General features: G+C 49.5%; 1 protein-coding gene across 2 annotated transcripts in view; it reads right to left on the minus strand.

Annotated features, from left to right (window-relative positions):
- Nucleotides 1-18,210, minus strand: part of LOC112992354 (putative histone-lysine N-methyltransferase PRDM6) — a 79,368-nt gene extending 61,158 nt beyond the window's left edge. Inside the window, exons 1-3 of one of the 2 annotated variants that reach the window (XM_064500082.1) lie at nt 17,930-18,210; nt 16,883-17,411; nt 8,250-8,557 (exon numbers count right to left, since the gene is read on the minus strand). In XM_064500082.1, the coding sequence (XP_064356152.1) occupies nt 8,250-8,557; nt 16,883-17,402 (828 nt within the window). In that variant the 5' untranslated portion in view covers nt 17,403-17,411; nt 17,930-18,210. Of the gene's footprint in view, nt 1-8,249; nt 8,558-16,882; nt 17,412-17,755 lie in introns of both variants that reach the window. The other variant, XM_026115340.2, reaches the window with a different exon arrangement.
- Nucleotides 18,211-18,971: the final 761 nt, after the last annotated feature.

Consider the following 18,971-nt stretch of genomic DNA (forward strand, 5'->3'; position numbering starts at 1 on the left):
GTCAAATTAACACATCTGTACAAGAGTATCTTTAAGGTGACTGCTCCCTACTGCTGTTGTACATACAGAGGCACCCAACATGCAGGTGGCTCTGTGCCTCCGAAAGAAAGGTCAACCTACCTTGGAAAAAAAATGATTTCAGCATTGTGATTAAAGTGATGCAGCGTTATTCACTCATGCCTGAAGACTTCATTAAAGTTCCCAGTGGCATTGATGGGAATCTCGTCTGAGCAAGGGCCGATTCACAACTGCAGGTATTAGTCCTGGAAGCTCACGATCTGCATGAGGCTTGACAAATTAGCTGGTTGCCAGCTATGACTGAACCTCATCTACAGTTTGCAAAAAGACTCTTCAATAATAACCTGCATTTTAAGATGAGAGCACTTAAGAGGTTTTCACCAAGCATATTGCTAATTTTCACACAAGTAGGAAGCACTGTGGTTTTGTGGTTGATGGCTAGCACTTTGCGGATTTATTGTATTTGTTTCAGTATAGGAAAATTTCTAGGGTGTATTTGCTTTGTGACATAATGTCTTTATTATGTCTTCCAGAAATAATTGACCCAAATCAAGTTACACTATATACACTATATCTATTAGTTAATTAGACCTTTAAGATGCGACAAATAAAACACATTATTGACTTTTATATCTTCAATCAAATAAATATTTACAGCTGCAATTTGCCAAAATTATTTACCTTTCAATAATGGATCACGAAGAGAATATGCGCTACAGACTCAAATGAATGCCTTGGCCATCAGCAAACAAATTGCAAACAAAAGGAAAAAAAAAACCTTTCCAGTTATCATTGCAGTGCATAAATAGCTGATGTAGTTCTCCTTTGAAGATGTGTGATCTTTTACATTAGTAGACTTATTTCAATGCATAATTGACCTTGAGATGGAGAATAACCTCATAGCAGAGTGGCTTTTCTTTCAGTGAACAATGAGCACAGATATTAGAGGACGTGCCTCTTGTCAATGAGCATTGCTGAAATCTGCCTATACCACACTGGGACAATCAATTGTGTAAATGATTGCAATAATCAAGGAAATTGCCTAATTTATAAATCCTGGCATACAGCATTTTAATGGATTCTTACATTTTAATGCTGATGCTTTCAAAGCCAAATGAATTGTTGTCCAAGCTGTCACTACACAAAATGATAAAAACATTCAGTCTTGCGGGTAACTACATCTCATGGATATTCAGACCACCAGGTACATAATCACTCATTAGTGAATTCTGTGATAGTTTCCAGTTACAAAACAACAGCAAAAAGCCACAGTTTCCTTACAGAAGAGCCTTCGCTGCAACCGAAGACTAAAAAAATCGTTGAGCGTTAGTAAACCAATATACTTTAAAATATTCCTAACCCTCTTCGTCCAAGTACGTCAGCTCGCTGTTTTACCCTTTTTCTTACTTTTCCCACACAGAAGCAAACCACCTTATTTCTTTAACTAAGAGGCAGGTCCAACACACAACCTTTAGATCACGAATCACGTATGCGGAGGCACCATTAACACGGCAGCAGAACGAACGGAGGGCTCGCTGGCATGGCTATAACTAGTAGGTAATGCTACCTAACCGGCCCTCCAGCTTGCTCTCCATCCTTACACCGGCTCCCCAGATGTCCTTATACATAGATTGCTATTCTCAGTTAAACCTTAAGCAATTGATTTCAGCCAATAGTGGGCTGCCAGTACTTTACTTACTGCTCAATCTCACTAACCTGACATTTATGGTGTACTGATTGGCCTCTGTCAGTGGTGGTGGTTGTAAATTCACTTTGAAAAGCTTTGTGTTAACAGCCTTCAAGCAGGCTCGGAGACGAGTACGAGCAGGCGAGCTGACAATTGCTCAACCTCCTGCCCTTATTACAGTGAGTAAATCAGGCTTTGAGCCATTAGGCTGGAGCCTGAGGCCTACACAAAAAGGATTGACATGACTAAAGGTCAACCTCTGTCACACATGTGTAACAATTTGGATAATGGAATTCTGTAACTTATCTGGAAAAGGTGCCAAATGTGGAGACGGAAAGTATATGCTATGCTGAATTTGCCAGCTTTTACGTTATTTAAACGGCTGCATTTTTCAGCCACTACACGCTTGATGACGTGAAATCTGGGGGAACAAAAAAAGATATAAAGAAGTGATTGAGGCAATTTTGCCAAATACCAAACGTTTTTTCCACCCTGAGAAGGGTGTGCTGCAGTTTTGGTTTATTGTATCTATCACCAATATATTATTGGCATCGGATATGCAATATATTTTGGATATCCATATATGTCATTAAAATACTGCCTTTATTCACCCACATTTAATCAACAGTCAATAGAAATAATTCATTGCTAATGGTATCATAAATTAAGTGTAATTTCAAGCCTTACAACCTAGATTTTACCCAAAAGTGAAAACTGCCTTTACTAAGAAATTCAAATAATAATAATAAAAAAAGAAACACTCAAATGCTTCCAGAATTTTGGTGACTGGAATACAGTCACTTTCGAACAACATGGAAAGGCAGGGGGTCAAATAAGGACAGAAATGAGTGTTGGTATTTATTTGTTTCATTTCAACATTTTTGTGCTTTACATAATAGAATCTCCCAAGTGAGATTATACTCCATGGAAAAACAGGCAGCCACTGCAAGATCTGGGAATTTAGTGGGGGGGGGGGGGAAACCCCCGAGGATTCTGGGCGCCCCTGTGTATGCTCTGTGCAATACACACAATTTCTGTTCTCAGTAACAGGGTTGAGATTCTGGGGCCCTACACAACTCCCCACCAAAATGCATTCCAAACTTCCCTCCATTTAAGTAAGGGGAGGATTAGTCCCCATGCTGAATTATTTTTGTCACACATGTTCTCAGGCTTACATTTGCCCAGGAATACAGTAGACACCTTGTGTACGTGGAACAAATATACTAAAGACAGAGGCATGAAAAAGTCTTATCGAACACACAGAATTTCTAAAAGAAACATCAAGTTTTAATTTAGCTGCTCTAAGGAGAAGAATTATCAGATATAAACTAACTCTTACATTTATGATCAAAGTTGAGATGTTCCTCAGTAAGGAATATATAACTTACAAAAGTTAGCTGGAAAAATGTGATACTAAGTGATCCAGAAATACTAAGGGGAGCAAGCTGCTTTATAGCAGCTTAGCGCAATTTTCTTCTAAGGTGCATAAATTAAAGAAGCTGGGGTGCTGAATGTGATCTTAGTGAACTTTCAGCTCGGCGAGCTACTGAGCACAACGTTCGTGTTATTTCCTCTAGGCAGGACATGAATTTAAAATCCACAAAAAAGTAAAAATCTTTGTGCTCCTTTAATAGAAAATAAAAGCAGGGTTTATACACACGCAAAATCCGCAGAAAAGGCAAAACAAAACAACAACAGAACGGCACCAGCCAGGACTCTGCATAGTTTGAGATACAACAGTAATATAACAAAGGTTTATTTTGAAGCTAAAATTATTTGAATTTCATGAACATGACATACTTGAAACCGAGCTGACAAGCAGTCTAGAATACTAGATGATGGATTGCTGAGAAGCATAATTTTCACTTTACTAGAACCATGGCATGCAAATAGTTCAATCCCCTCGTGCTTCGCTCTAACAGCGAATCGAGTGCAAAACTGCAGCTCTGAGAACCTGCGCGCACGCCTGGCACCGCAGCTGCGGCGCGCTCCCCGGGGCAGGGGTGAGCACTGGCTCTGCAGGCACACCGGCGTGCGGTACCCGCGGCGCGGCCCGGCAGCGTGCCCGCCCTCGCTCCCCGGCACGGCCCGCGCAGCGCTGCCTTGGGCTTCCTTCGGAGCACAAACCGGCCAGGAAAGCGGCGCTTTACCAAAAAGATGGGCACACCGGTTAATTCTGTCCGCTTCAGAGCAAAATCAGGACCATTTTTAGTGTTTTGTAATTGTTAATTAACGTCCTGCTATATGGGTATTTTATTATCCCTGAAAAAAACTAACATACGAAAAAACGATTCTTTCGCAAAAGCAGAATTTTAAATTAAATCAAGTTAAAACAAAGTGAAATTACAGCTTTGATATTCTTGGACTATTCCAAGAAAAAACCAATTTGATCTCCGGCAAAAAACATGAAAGACGGCAAACTGTTTATCAGGAGAACGACAAAAAGGAAACTACGAGATTCCATCCTTTGATATGTCTGTCAGGAAAACTTGCTTCAGCTAAGCTGCATTTGCAGGGAAAAAGACCATTACTGTTTAGCTGTTTCCAGAATTCACGGTTTAAAGTTCAGAGCCTGAAAAACTTCGACCACTAAAATGTATACGCCTTTTAAACTTCTGTATTTTGTTCTAATAGAATTTTAAGCCTATATCGTGTACATTCCTTAAGTCTCCTCTTATTAAATTTTGATGTTAAACAGAAAGGGGAAACCATGTGCAACTAGATTAATTCATCTCCAGGGAATAAGGACACATTAATAATTGAGATAATGTTTTCATATATGTTGGAATCAAGCGGGCCTTTTCACTTCTTTATTAGAAAACACATTAAGGGAAAATTATCTCATTCTCATCAATAAGGCCTAATTGCTGAGAAAGTCTCTGTTTTCTTTGCAATAACATTAGAAAAGGATTGTTCTCATTACTTCAAAACGAAAAAAAAAGATCAGAAATATTATCAAGCACTGTTGGAACAAATGCCTGTATTACCAAAGAGACTGTTTACTTAATACACCCAGTCCTGTTTTTGTTTTAAACAAATCAGAGTTTATTGTATTTTTATAAAATACAAGCAAACTCTGGATTGGATAGAAGTGGGCCAAAGGGGAAAAAAAAGAACTACAACTAAAAATGACTAATATTTTTGGCTTTCTGAAGGGCTGATCTTTCTGTAAGTTATAAAAAATGATCTTGGCTGATTGCTAGAGAACTCCATGATTTCCCATGAACACCCATAGGTGTCAAGGCCTGTTGTGAGGTAATGGAACAGTATGTAATTTACTCTGAATCGCTGTACATTATGCTATATGGATTACATACAAAGCAAACACTGAGTGCATGGTGGGAACACTTGTGCAGACAGACCGAAGCCTATTTCCACAGTGTCGAACGATACATCAAATGCAATGCTTCTGATGTTTCCCACAACAAAGCTAACAAAAAGAGCCGCCAAACCAGTAACGATGCTTAAAAGTCTTTGCAATAGCGCTTCTATTTATTTGGTGCACACTGAAAACAAAGAGCTGTACATGAAAATAAACATCTATCAACCTAACTTTGCAATGCTGAGGGAAAAAATATTAGAAATCTATTTATGATACTAAGAAAGATAAGTTTCCTCGATAAGATCCATCAGGACTTACCACTGAATAACTCGTCTGTGGACATTTTTATGTTTACAGCTATCTTGAAAAGATCAGTGAGAAAGAATTGACTAGAGCCGCAGTTTTATGAAGGGACATCGATGAGACATTCCTTTAATATTTACAGTGTTCTAATCCACCCTCTTATACCACACAGACTACAAGAATACAAACTATTCAAACATATACTTCCTATTGTTTTTATTTATTTTCTTAAATCGGCTTTGTAAATTGACACACGCTCTCTGATGACTTTCCTGACTATATTTGTTCTTTATTAAACATCAGTGCTTTGCTAGATAAAATGTACCAAACAGAAAGTCAAATAAATGAGAAATGGCCAAAACGTTATGTTTAACTAAAGCTTAGTGTATGTGATTCTTGCAAACAATTTTTTGCGTTAACAGAAATAATGTGAGACCGTGAGCTACCCACAACACCTCCTCTCCAAAACAATGTAATTCTTATTTTGAAGATGATTCGCTTAAAATACGCGTGCGCATGCATGCACACACACACATTGCTCTTAGCCAACAGGAAATCTGTGTTGTGTGTTACAAACGAAAGAGCAAACTCGCACAAAAACTCAGCTGACACCCGTTGGTGGCCTGAATTGGGCATATACATCAGTCCTGTGTCTTATTTTTCCTTTACATCTTTTGCTTCTTTGCTCTCGGCTCTTTCCCTCACCATCACCACCCCCCTTCTCTTCCTCCTTTCCACAGTTAAGCTCTAACTTGTTGGGCATTTTTGCAGTGGGTACTTTTGCTCTATTGGTACATAAATAATACCAATCTTTCATCTGATCTTTTCAAATGATTTTTAATCTAAACCGAAATTAGGCTAAAAAAAATCTTGCCCATTTTAAAAAAAAGTGTATCAATATTTGTAATTTAATATGGACAAAACTGATTCATATCCAATGAATCAAATTTTTTTAAAATTGATGAAGTATTTAAGGCTACCGCAAAGTACTCTAATTCCATTGACGTTAGCTAAATTTCAATGATTTCTGCAAGCTGAGGATCTCTCTTGCTTATTTTATCATTTAATATTCTGTTAATTAATATAGTCTAAACCACAAAACCCTTCTTCAAAATGATAATAAAGCCTCCAACATCATCATAGAGTGTTTCATAAATATATTTGATTAATAACATATCCCAAAATTCTCTCTTCACAATCAGTGGGCTTTGGTAGAAAAAGAATTAAGTCCAATTTATTAATAAACGCTATACAACAGAAATTCCAACCCCACTGAAGGCAGCAACAAAACCCCCAGTGACTTCAAGTTATGCAGTATTTTACTAAGTACACATACGTGTTTTCTGGGACCGATCTTTTATTCTTTTATGTGAAACTCTCTCTCTTGCCTCAATGACTCACCTGTGTTAATACTTTAAAACAAAGCCCTTGATGTATTATTTTTATTTGTTTGCATAGAGGAAACGCATAGGAGCTCTTGCTAATGGAAACAGGGCACCCACATCAGGTACTATGCAAAAAAATAGCAAAATGATGAAAAGAGATATCAGCAGTGCCAAAGAACTTATCACCTGCACATTCACAGGCTCTCTGTGAACAACTGCTATTCACAACATCTTGGCTCCGTAACACCAAATATCTTTCAAAAATCCTGTTACTATGTACCACTGAAGACAACAAGAACACTATTGGCATCCTCACAGACTTTCGGTCAGGTTTCTAATCGGCGAGCATGCCCCCTGATTTTCTGAAGATTACGATTTGGTCTAGATGAGCGGAGCCGGAAACATCATCTGCCGCTCTACAGGCAGAGTCCTGCTGGCTCCCCACGGGAGCTCCCCTTGCCGCCAGCGGGAGCTGCAGCCCCAGGGGACTCACAGAACCAAGAACTGACACCTCCGGCACAAGGCAAAGCAGGAACGGACCGTTCCTGTAGATAAGAAGTACTGAGCCACTTGAGCCCTTACCACATCCACGTGCAAAATAAGCATATATTGTCTTTTCTTTCCAAACTAACACAAGACACTGTTGTCAGCATTTGTGTACAAATTATACCTAAGCATGAAACTCCAGTGCTTCACTGGAGACCAGTGTAAATTGTTATGACTAGCAATAGCCATGGGTGTCCCTGTAAGGCTAAAGGAGTACAATAGAGGGTCTACGATCTCCTCAGCCAAACGGCAGCCGGTGTTCACCACGAAATAAGCCAAACTATCATGCCCTGAATGCCTTCATATCAATCATCAGTGTTGTCCTCTCTAAGAGGGTGACAAATACAAAAGACCATCTCAAAGGGAGAGCTAAAAGTGGCTTTCACACAACAGCGCTGAAGGCATCGCGAGGGAACAAATAGCTAGTGCATGACCAGAGTTGCACTAAATTGTGAACAAGCACTAACACTTTCACTGGGGGAATGGCAGACCTGGAGACTTGGCCCCTGCTCTTGTTTCAGCATCTTTATCAGACTGGCTGTAAGCCATAGCGACAGTCCCAGGATGCAATTTGCCATTTCAACCCATGTCTTCTACTCAAATTAAGATGACACAGCCCATACTGTGACCTGATGGCTCCTTGAGCTATTGCTATTCAGACCAAAATAGGAAGAATTTTTTTGTTGCAACCTACAGCCTCCTCTGGAAATGCCTCTGTGTTTCACATCACAGCATCTGCAATCACCTGCTCTTCCTACGCAAACCAAGTTCAGCTGTGAGATGCCCACTGGTTTTCTGGGTACTCTTAGTGGGGCAAGGTTTTTGCTTGCACTGGCTATCGACTACACTTCAAAATCAGGGTGAGCTTTTACTCAAATCAGGGTTTTTCTTCCACTGGGATCAAACCACGTCGTTCCTACATACAATTACACTTGACGTCTACTTCGAAATAATCAAACGTGACAAGGAAGGAAAGGTGATGACTTACTTCCCAGAGATGCTGCGTGTTCCTGATGGCTCCTGCTTGAACCTTCTCCGGCAGGAGGAGGACTCCCTGGAAAGGCCCTATCCAGGTGCCCTGCTGGATCCGCTGCGCCGCACAAATGCCATAGGCCAGGCCAGGCACCGTGCTAGTGCACAGACACACTTCCCGGGGCAGGTCGCGGAGCCACTCGGGGATCTCGGGCGGAGGGCCTGCTGCGGCAGCACTGCTGGTGCCCACGAGACGGCGCAGGGAGTGGAGGGGCCCGTGCATGGGGCACTCGCCGTTGCGGTTGTCGGCACACATGTCACATCCTGCAAGGCAAAGGCGAAAAAGCCCTGTGAATATGGTGCTGCCAGCTACCACCACGATTGCTACCCCAGGCAAGATCTCGCAGATTCCTCTGCTTTTCCCGTCATTTAATGGCAGCCCTATATCCATACACACCATGCCCTTTTGTACATCGCTTAGGCCAGCTTTCCTAACCTTACCAAAGCCCTTCGTAAGAAATCCCAAAGGCTCTGCAGAAACCCTGCGGACACTTTGTAAGCCCAGTGTGTTCACAGACCTGCCAAGACTCATTTATTGTGACACAGTTTTTAAGATTAATTTTTTGACTAATAAAAAGCCCATTTAAACCGTCTTGCTCTTGTGATGAAGGGTTCTGTAATGTGTTTCAATGAGGCATTTTAAATCACGCTCGTAATTTCTTACAAGTCTCCCTCACTCGGCTTACCACAGCTCAGCCCAAGGGTTTAACTGGAATGGGATTTAATTTGATCCTTACTTTGAACCAACATCCACTCTACTTTACGCATTAACATGTGTGTGCAGGCATGTCTATTTAGAAGATAAAATAAATAAAAGAGAACCTAATGAACGACAAATTGGAACATTTTATGTATGCTTGCTTTCTCATAGCCTAATCTAGTCTTGAAATTGAAAATATGTGGCAAACACTCCACATCTGTAGCACACCTTTGAAAATGCTTTTTTTCCTGGAGCTGGAACACGTCCTTTGCCTGTTCCACGTGGCTGAGGCTAGGAACAAAACCAGCACGCCTGGCTTTGCGAACAGCTCCCGTGAAAAAGACCAGTGTGGAGAAACGTTAATTTCCCTAACTGCTGTTATTAATGGATGATGTTTCTCTATTTTGGGAAGATCCAACTGTGATTTTTCTTTTATGAGCAAAGGAAATATTGGAAAAGTGTTTCCATTACACACTATTGCACATGCCATGAATGCGCAACTTCCAGGAATACGTTTCATGCTCAGGAAACCCATTTCTCTGGAGGTATACTGAGTTAATATAACAATAAATCTATTGAAATAGGTTACTGTCTTCTGCACATTTCACATTTTGTAGCACAATAAAGGTTTTCATATAATCTATTCCAGAAACACAAACAAAGGAGAAACAATAACTATACCGTAGCACTCGCACAGCAATTCACAGATCTTTCCCTGAACAATTTTATATCACCTACACCCATTCTTATAAAAATAAAGCAAAGTTTTCACTATAGAAGCTGGAGCTTAGTGGTCTAAGCCACAGATTTAGCCTTGCTAGATGGCCTGTAACCACAGGTCCAATTCTCAGCAGGACTGACTCAGCTCTTCCTCTTTCCAAGGCAGATGCATTGAGAAGCTCCATGCAATTTATTATGTAGGGCCTCCTTCCTATGGAGCCTTCAAAAGAAAACCTGCCTCTCTATTCAGCACGGGTAGTAAAAACGGCATGTTCAAAATACGGCCTCAAATTCTCAAATTTTTTGACACGCTTTCTAAGCGCTATTACCTGTCATTCTCACTTAAATCGTACCACAAGAAAACAGTGAGCTCAGAAATATGCCAATATTTGAAAGCCACGCGTGGAAGCTAATATCCCTAGAAATCACTACGCCTTTCTTCGGGCCTTCCAGGAAACATCCACGTCCCTCGCCACCACCTCTCCCGCGCCGCGACAGCCTCTCCGCAGCAGCAGCGCAAGGCGCCGCGGGGGCGAGCCGGGGGGGCGCTGCTCAGGTGGGCGACCCCTCCCAGCGCCGGCAGCTCCCGAGGCCCCCGCAGCGCCCGGGCCAGGGGAGCGGGCCGAGCCTTCGCAGTCCCGCGGCACGGCACCGCCGCCGCTCCGCCGACAAAGGCACCCAGCGGGGACAGCGCTTGCTTTGGCAAGAAGGCGCCTTTCGGCAGGATGGTTAAAGCCTCCCCCGAGCAATATACCCCCACCGCTAAACGACCCCTTTGCTGGGCTAAGCCGCAACTGCGGAGGGGATTCGCTCGCTTGGCCACGTCGATCAGAGGTGGCTCGAGAGGGAGATGTGCAGGACCCCAGGAAAAGGTTTCCGACCCGTCCGGAGAGAAGCTTATCCTGCAGCAACTATTCCTCCGGCCATTCCTAAGCATGAGGGAAAGAACGGACAGCAAGTATATCGTGAGGGTTTTCTACTGGTGTTGTTTCCGCAGCTAGTTTGGAAAGTGAAGCATCACCGCGACATCTCTTCTTTCCCCTCCGAACCCAGCGATCAAGAAACCCTGTGTTTTTGGCACATCCAAAGGGCTCATGGGCTGCGCTGCAGTTTGGCACGCACAGATCATACGGGACAGGATCCCAAATAGGAAAAAAGAAACAAATTGGCATGCAAGTACACTTTAAACAAATCCGGCATCTCACCGCACAAGTTTGAAAGAAAACATTTGACAGGAAAACTGAGGGTTTAAAGAGAGGATGTCTAACCATGCTCTCAATTAGCACCCAGGCAGGCCCCTGAATGCGACCTGTCTGCACTCTGCTCGACCATCTTTTAGATGCGTAACTCTCCTCCCAACTGCCTGATTATTAATGGCTTTCCTGGAGACACCATGTCTCAGTAGCAACTGAAATTAAACATGCCACGGCATCTTCATGGCTCCGCTCAGGCAATTCCAGTGTCAATCGCCCGCGTCCCGCCACCAGCTAGGCGCAATTTTTCATGCGCACCACTTTCGTTCCTGCCCGGGACAAGGATTTCTTCACTTTCTCCCAACAGTATATGCACACGGGTGTGGGTGCATCACTTTATTTCTACCTCTTGAAGGAAAAGAGATTAAGAAATCGAAGAGAGGTATAAATGAAGCCCATGCCACTGTCATTTACAGAAAGTCGCACACAGTGATACTGTTTTCCACTCTCTGAAAACACTGGTAATGTTTTAATGCTTGGCAGCAGCAGTATCTTATCTCCTGCTGTGCTCCTTTCCCTTTGTCCTGCCAAAGCTGAAAATTTGGAAAACGGGACATCTTCTGGAACTGTTTTGGCTTATGGCTTGTGGATGAGAGGGAGGGAGTCATTAATGCTAACCAGTACTGAAATTCTTCTTAGCCGCATGCTTGATCTATCGCTAGTCTTTATTTGCTTTTTAGGAATCCAAACAAATTTCCCCATGCGTGGTATAAGGAGTAAAAGCCCTACTAGACGTATTTTACCTTGCCTTGAGTAAGAGAGTTAGTGCACTTCTTTCCCTTTCTGTGACTTACTTTCACCTAATGATACTTGGACACCCAGGCACACTTTCTACAGTGTTATACGTTTAAATACTTAAGCATATACATTTAAATACATGTATGTTTAAAGACAGCCACCATAGGTAGTGGATTTCTTTGCCTCAGAGGAGAAGGGAGGGAAGTCCTTAATATCAGATGGGGGGAAAAGGGAGAACTTTTTTGTAAGAGCAGGCTCCGTCTTGCCCATTACACGGGCTCACAGGACGATCAGCAGGACCATCTCCGTGGACCCCATGAAGTAGGATGTGACGCACTTGTTTATCACACTACTGGGGTCTCCAAACTAGATGGCATCCATTACAGCGGGGGGTGGGAAGTCCACGCAGGAGGGACGTGGTGGGGCAAGCCCAAACTTTCCGGAGGGCTGCCACACGCGGCAGCGAGGAGGGTCGCACCATCTCCTCCCTCCTATTTAGGCCTCAAAGAGTAGCTATGCGATGAATACAAGCCTCATCCGAGGACCACCAAAAATTAATACTTCTACTGACTGCAACAGATGCAGCGAAGCCCCAAATCAGGAGAAGATGCAAGAAATGTGAGAAGACTAAGGGATTTGTTGAGAATGGAAAAATCAAGGAGAACTGCAGGCAGGGTAGCGTGTCTCCTGACAAAACCAGGAGACTTAGCAGGTAAGGTCACTGGGAGCGCGGCACCGCAGGCCCAAAGGCAGCCAGATTCTTTGGAAGGAGATCACAGTCTCTCCCTTTCTACCCTCACCCGCTATAGATGGGAGGATTTAGGCAAGAAAGAAGCAAGGAAAAAAAAATAAATGATATCCTAGCAGAGCTGTTTGCTATGGCTCTTTTGGGAGGAGCGCAATATGTTATCATTTATTTGCCTCCATAAAAATGAACACAGCGTAATGCCAGCACTGTAACTCCACGTGAGTACACTTAAAAGTACTAAACTTAAGCCAAACAAAAAGGACTCATCATTGCCCCCAAAATATAATAGCTTCTAAACACTTTCCAACCTAAATAATACCACTAGCGCATATTTTAAAGGAAATCTGAGAGGAGAAGGCTTTTGTCAGTAAAGGTAGAGTCCAACATCATGTTTAAACCAGCAAACCAGCTGAAACAATAAATGAAAGAAACACGCTTCGCCTTGGCAATAATCTGCTTCAAGGGTGCAGCTATACAGGATACCTGCAGTTCCCGGGTATTGAAGAAGGGTGGCCTCCGACCCCCCGCCTCGTAACTCACGGCAAGCACGCAGGTATCCGCCGTAAGCGGCCCTCATTTCACACGGCATTGCCCACTCGCCGGCATAAATCACCGGGGCCGGCCCTGCGTGCCCGCGAGGGCCCCGGTGCCCAGCCAAAAAGGCGGGCGGGTGGGTGCGGGCTGCGGCTCCCCAGGCCCCAGGGGCTCCCCGCGCCGCAGCTGCCTCCCGGGCGGGCTGAGGCGCATCTCTCTGCGCTGCCCCGGCGACAAATCCGCCGGCGCCCCGCATGCTCGGCGGCTGCCCGGCCGCCCCGCCGGGGAGGACACGGGGACGCGCTCTCCCCCGCCGGCGGCTGCTGCCCTCGCCTCAGACCCTCGCTTCTCACCACGGGGCCGGGCCGCGGCTGCCCCGGCCCCGGGAGAGCCCGGCCGCCCCGCGCCGCCGCCCTGCGCCCCGGCGGGGAGGAGGGGGCCGCGCCGCCCGCGGAGCGACTTTGGGGTCATTTCCCTCTCTTTTCGCGAGGCGGGCAGGGCGGAAGAGGGTTTGATTTTTCCCTGTCTTCGACTGCACGTATGAATGAATTAAACTTCCGTGGCAGGTATGAGAAGGGTAGGAGAATATTGCGTGTAGATAAACCTTGCCACCCCCTGCCCCTGAGAGACCCCCATATACAATGCAGAGATGATGAATAGGCTCTGGGAGAGGAGATCGAAGTTCAGTCCGCACCGGCTCCACTCTCTCCTACAAAACTATAGGGCAATTAATTGTGGCTTGTCCCCTCATCCTTCATCTCCTGGTGGCACATATCGATGGAGATTACTGCTGATGGACCATTTTATCACCCTAAATAAACAGTCACCACCTTCTCTAACCTCAATCTAATATATGGCTATCTGCTATGTTTAAGGGTGCTGGGTAACTAATGATGTAAAATAGTTAAATCATATAGGTTACCAGCAGCCTAGAGAAAAAAAAAATCCAAATATTCCTCGCACCGATCCACTTCCCAGCACGCTGCATGCACACGATCTCCCCGTAAACTGGAGGGGAAGGGCCGTGCAGACGGCTCGCCTGGGTGACCAGCCCTTTTACCCAGCGCAGGCACGGCGGCGGCAGGGGCCGGAGCCCGGCCGGGCGGGCGGCAGGAGCCTCCCCGCAGCAGCCGGGGCGCCCGGCCCGGCCCCCACACCGCGGCCCAGAAATACCCTCGTCCTTTAAAATGCAGAGCTGCGAAGGAAAGCGGTCCCCGAGCCCTCGCCACATTACCGGGGATTTAACATAATCCCCTTCCCTTCGCTGGCAGTAAAGACCGCCGGCCCTAATTAGCTATGTGCTTCCCCCCGGTAACCCCCTTGCAATTTAAAGCACTTACCTGCAGACGCGCAACAACCCGCTCCTCCGCGGGTGCGGCCCCCCCCCCCGTTTTAGCTGGTACCGCACGATGAAGGGGGAACCGCCGCCGCCGTCCCTGCGCCGCGCCCGCCCCGAGCGCCCGGGCCCCGGCCGCGTCTCCGGGCGCCGCTCCGCGGGCGCGGGCGCTGTCCTGGCGGGGCGGGGGGGGGGGGGGGGGGGGGCTCCCACGCGGGAGCAGCGGCCGCCGCCGGGCGCCTGGGGAAGCCCGAAGCGCTGCGCTGCCCGCGGGCCGCCCTGCTGTGCAGCGAGGGAGAGGCGGCCGAAAGCAAAGCCGGAGGGACAGGCAGCAGCGAGCGCCCTGCCCTCCCGGGTCGGCAGCGCGGGGTCGGGGCCGGGGCGGGCGCGAGGATCGGGCCCTGCCAAGCCCCAGAGCGCTCCGGGGGAGCTCCGGGGGGTTATTTGGAGCTAAGATTCAGATTAAAGCAAGTAAGTAGAACCCAGATTGCAGGCCGTCACTTCTCGCCTCACCTACAGCCCACGCCCTCCCCGCGGACGGGCACCCCCAGCGCAGCACACGCGGCGGGGCGCTCAGCGCGGCTGGACAGCGCGGCCGCCCCGGGCCGCGGCGGTGCCTCCCGCGGGCCGAGCCCAGCCGCGCAGGCCGGGGCCGCGGCTCGCTTTCCTGCGCGCCTGCTGCCGTGACGGCGGGGCCGCCGGCCGCGCTGCGATTCCCGCGCTCCCTTCGAGTTTGCGGGGGGATTTCTTTATTTTTAAGAACACGTTGCCCGAGGCGAACGCACCTTGCTCTCGGAAGGCTGAAACACCCACTCGGGCTAAGAGTTCTGCTGAAAGACAACTTCAAAAAACCCCAAAACACTGTTAGAGGAAGAGCTGCTCAGTGAACAAGATCAGTGAGTGACAAGAGTTTTTAGGCTGTTAAAAGAAAAAAAGAAAAGAAAAAGCGAGCAGCAGCAGAGGGAGCGAGGGCCCCGCCGGCCGCAGCGCACAAGCCGCCTTTGTGCGAGCGCCGCGGCCCCGCCGCGAAGCCTCCCCGACCGCCGCGATGGCGGAGACGCCGCGCAGCCCCCGCCGGCCGCGCCGCCGCCCGCTCCTGGAAAACGCTCCCCCCGCCCCCCCCCCCGCTCCCCAAATCGCTTTTTTATCTTCCTTTCTCTTTTTAAAACCTTTATCTCGCAGATTTACAGAGCTGCCCTGAGAAGTAAAACATGTATTGTCTGAACAGTCCGGCTGGCGATTAAAAGTGCGCTTCGGATTCCATTAGGCGCGTGTAATTTATGAGCTCACGTTTTCTGCACCGAGAACAGAAAATACAGGAGTACTTTTCACTGCAGGGTAAACCCAAGCATAAAGAAGTCGCTCGAAACAAACCTGGTATCTAACATAGAAAGATTTTCAGTGTTAAGACGGGGGGGAACCCCAAATTCTGCGTCAACCTTTCCTCTTGCTCCCTGAGACCTGTGCACAACGCCTCAGGCTGCCCTCGCAGCCGCGGAGTTCAATCGCTACGCAGCAGAGTTTCACGGAAACTTTCAAAACAAACTCCGTCTCTGAAATGAAATTAAACGAATCCACGTTTTCCTTGGGCGTGCGCTTACGGTTTTGGGTGCCGTTTCTCTGTTCGACAGCCTTCCTTAAATAGGCATTTCGGGGGGGGGGAAGAACAACAAAAATAAAGAATTTTTATAAACTCTAGAAGAAGAGAGGGTGTTGGAAGCAACGGGAAAAAAGTACACAAGCTAAAGACATCTCCAGTGTTTTAACAGGGTTAGAGCTGTGTGCTCAGACTGCTAGTAATAAATTTGATGAATTAATACAGTTAATTTACTTATTTTCACCCCGATATTTTCCTCTGCCGTGTACTATCCACAGAGACAGGTACAAAAAAACAGGTGGAACCAGTTTCTAAAAATCACCCTCCCTAACCGATACAGATGTTAAATAATTGGGGCGTTGCCCCCCCTCAAAAAAAAACCCGATAATCGGCAACAACGGGATTAAAGGCCCCCTAACCACCACGTACAAAATGAATTCTGACAGCCAGACAGACGAGCTTTTTCCCTCTTGAAAGCCAGCTTGCTTTTCGCCTTAAATGGCCGTGTCACACTTTTCAGTAGGGATGAAAAATAAAACTAGCAAGGTGTTAACGAGGTCTGAAAGGAAAGCGATACTCCGAGACGAGAGGGAGGAAAACTTCGCCCTGGCCCTTCTGCTGAAAGCGGCAACTTTCCTCCTGCCCAGCGCAGCGGAGTACTTGATTCCTGGGGGCGCAGCGGGCCCCCGGCTGCCCGGGCAGGAGCTGGGCGAGCAAAGCACGGCCGGGGGGAGCCGCTTCCCAGCGGGCGGCTGCCGCGCCGTGCCGGAGCGCATCTCCCCCGCCGGCCCCCGGGGAAGCCCGCCCGCCGCAGCCCGCCTCGCCGGGGAGGAAGAGGCGCCGCCACCGACGCGAAGGCGCCTCCGGGGAGGGGAGAGCGGGGCAGCGGCTGCTCCCCGCGGGGCGGCGGCTCGGAGGGTGCCTCGGGCCGCCGGGGGCTGCGGGGGGCGGCACGATACGTACGGTTGTTGGGGTCGCCGCTGTGCTGGTTCAGGGGGATGATCTCCATGCGCTGCTGCCCGTACAGGTAGTAGTCCAGCTCCTCCGCCGTGCAGCGGAAGCGGGCGGCGCGCTCGCCGCACTTGCTGCCGCCGCCGCCCGCCCCGCACAGGTCCTTGCCCGGCGGGGGCGCGGGCGCCGCGCCGGCCGCCGGCTCGGAGCTCTGCAGCGGCCCGAAGACGGGGATCTGCGCCACGGGCAGCGAGGCCAGCCCGGCCAGGGACGCGGCGACGGCGGCGCAGGAGGAGGCGGAGGAGGACGACGGGGTGGACGAGGAAGAGGAGGAGGAGGCGGAGGAGAGGGAGGCCGGGCGCGGGCGGAGGCTGTCGGCCGGCGGCTCGGCTCGCTCGGGCGGCTGGAGCTGGGCGAGGGCCCCGCTGCTCTTGAGCTGGCCGCTCTGCGGGAAGAGCTGCTGCCAGTGCTGCAGATAGGCGGGATCCACCTTCAGGAACGCGGATCCGCCGGGATCGCCGGGCTTCAGCATCGCCGCTGCCTGCGGAGCGGGGATGGAAGGGGAGAGCGGCCGTGAGACCCCCGCCCGGCCGGGCTGCCCGGCGAAGCCACGGCACACGCGTGGGCTCCCCGCGCGGCTCTGCGGCGGCGGCGCCCCGGCCCCGCTTCCCGCCCGTGCCGGGCTCGGCGGGAGAAAAGCCCCGGGGCTGGGACGCCCGCAGCGCGCTCGCAGAGCGAGAGCCCCTTCGCTGCCGCCTGCAGACGCTGCCGCCTGCAGACCCAGCCGCCCCCAGGCGCGCCCCCTCGGCTCGGCCCGGCCCGGCCCGGCCCGGCCCGGCCCGACCCGTCCCTGCAGCCCCGCCGCACGCCCGGCCCCCTCCTTACTCCTCTCCCGGCGGCAGACAACTCTCCAAGTTCACCACAGGGAGAAGGCGGAAACTTCTCCCCCGTCTCCGGCAGCCCCCGCTTTCCAAGCCGGCCTTTACAGGCGGAGGACCTGGCCCGGCAGCAGCCCGGGCCGCCTGACCGCGGCCGCCGCCCGGCCCGCGGCTGCCTTACCTGGGCAGGGTGCGCGGGGACGGGCTGCTGCGCGGGGGGCGGGCGCGGCCCCGGGAGGCTTCGAGACGGAGGAGGGCAGCGAGGGGCTTTCCGCGGCTTTGCTTGGGGAAGCGGGGTCGCCCCCCCCGGGCCGTGGGGCCGGGCGGCCGCTCAGGTCCGAGCCGCCGGGCTCCCTCCGCCGCGGCTGTGCATCGCAGGCGCGCTCGGGCTCTCCGCTCGGCGCTCTGGCAGACTCCGGGCTGGACACGTGGGTTTTACGACAGCACAAAATACAAGTGTGTGTGGTGCCTGCGAGAGGGCGGGGAGGGAGCGGGAAGTTACCAGCGAGCCTCAGCGCTGAGCCTTTTTTTTTTTTGGCAACCTCCCCACTTTGTTCCTTGCTCAATTTTTAAAGGTGCCCCCGTACCCCTCCCTGCTGCCCCCCGCAAGCGCAGGGGGAACGACGGCCCGGCCCGGCTCCGAGCAGCCGTGCGGCGGCAGCCCGCTGCTCCCGGGGGCGGCCGCTCCTCGGACGCCCTCGCCTCGCCTCGCCTCGCCTCCCCCGGGGCTGCGGCGCCGCAGAGCCCTCCGCGGCGCGTCTGGGGCTCCGACACAGCTCCCACACGCTCTGCTGCCTGCGCCCGCTGCCTCTCGGCTACCTGTCCCGAGGGCTCCCGACACGGGCGAGGAAACTCACCGCTCCAGAGTCTCCTTCTCCTCTAACCTGGTCCTCGCGAGCACCAGCGCCTCTCTCCCCCCTCTCTATACTCACAAGCACAGACCAAGAGGTGTGCACATGGAGAGGCAACCTACGGCGACAAACTTCTAATCTCTGACTACTTTTTCTTTTCCCCACTTGGCTTAATATTTGGCTTTTTCCTCCCCTCCACTCAGCTGTTGAGAAAGGTCACATATCAGTGAGCATTTAACAGGTTCTTCACTTTCTCTTCTGCATCGCATGAAAAACTAGACGAGCGCTATCGTTTGTCTTACATATATCACATGTGTATACAGTATCCTATACACTGAAGACAAAATATTTACATAAAGTGTTTATATCGTC

This window comes from Dromaius novaehollandiae, chromosome W, assembly GCF_036370855.1.
Source record: "Dromaius novaehollandiae isolate bDroNov1 chromosome W, bDroNov1.hap1, whole genome shotgun sequence".
NCBI classification, from domain to species: Eukaryota; Metazoa; Chordata; class Aves; order Casuariiformes; family Dromaiidae; genus Dromaius; species Dromaius novaehollandiae.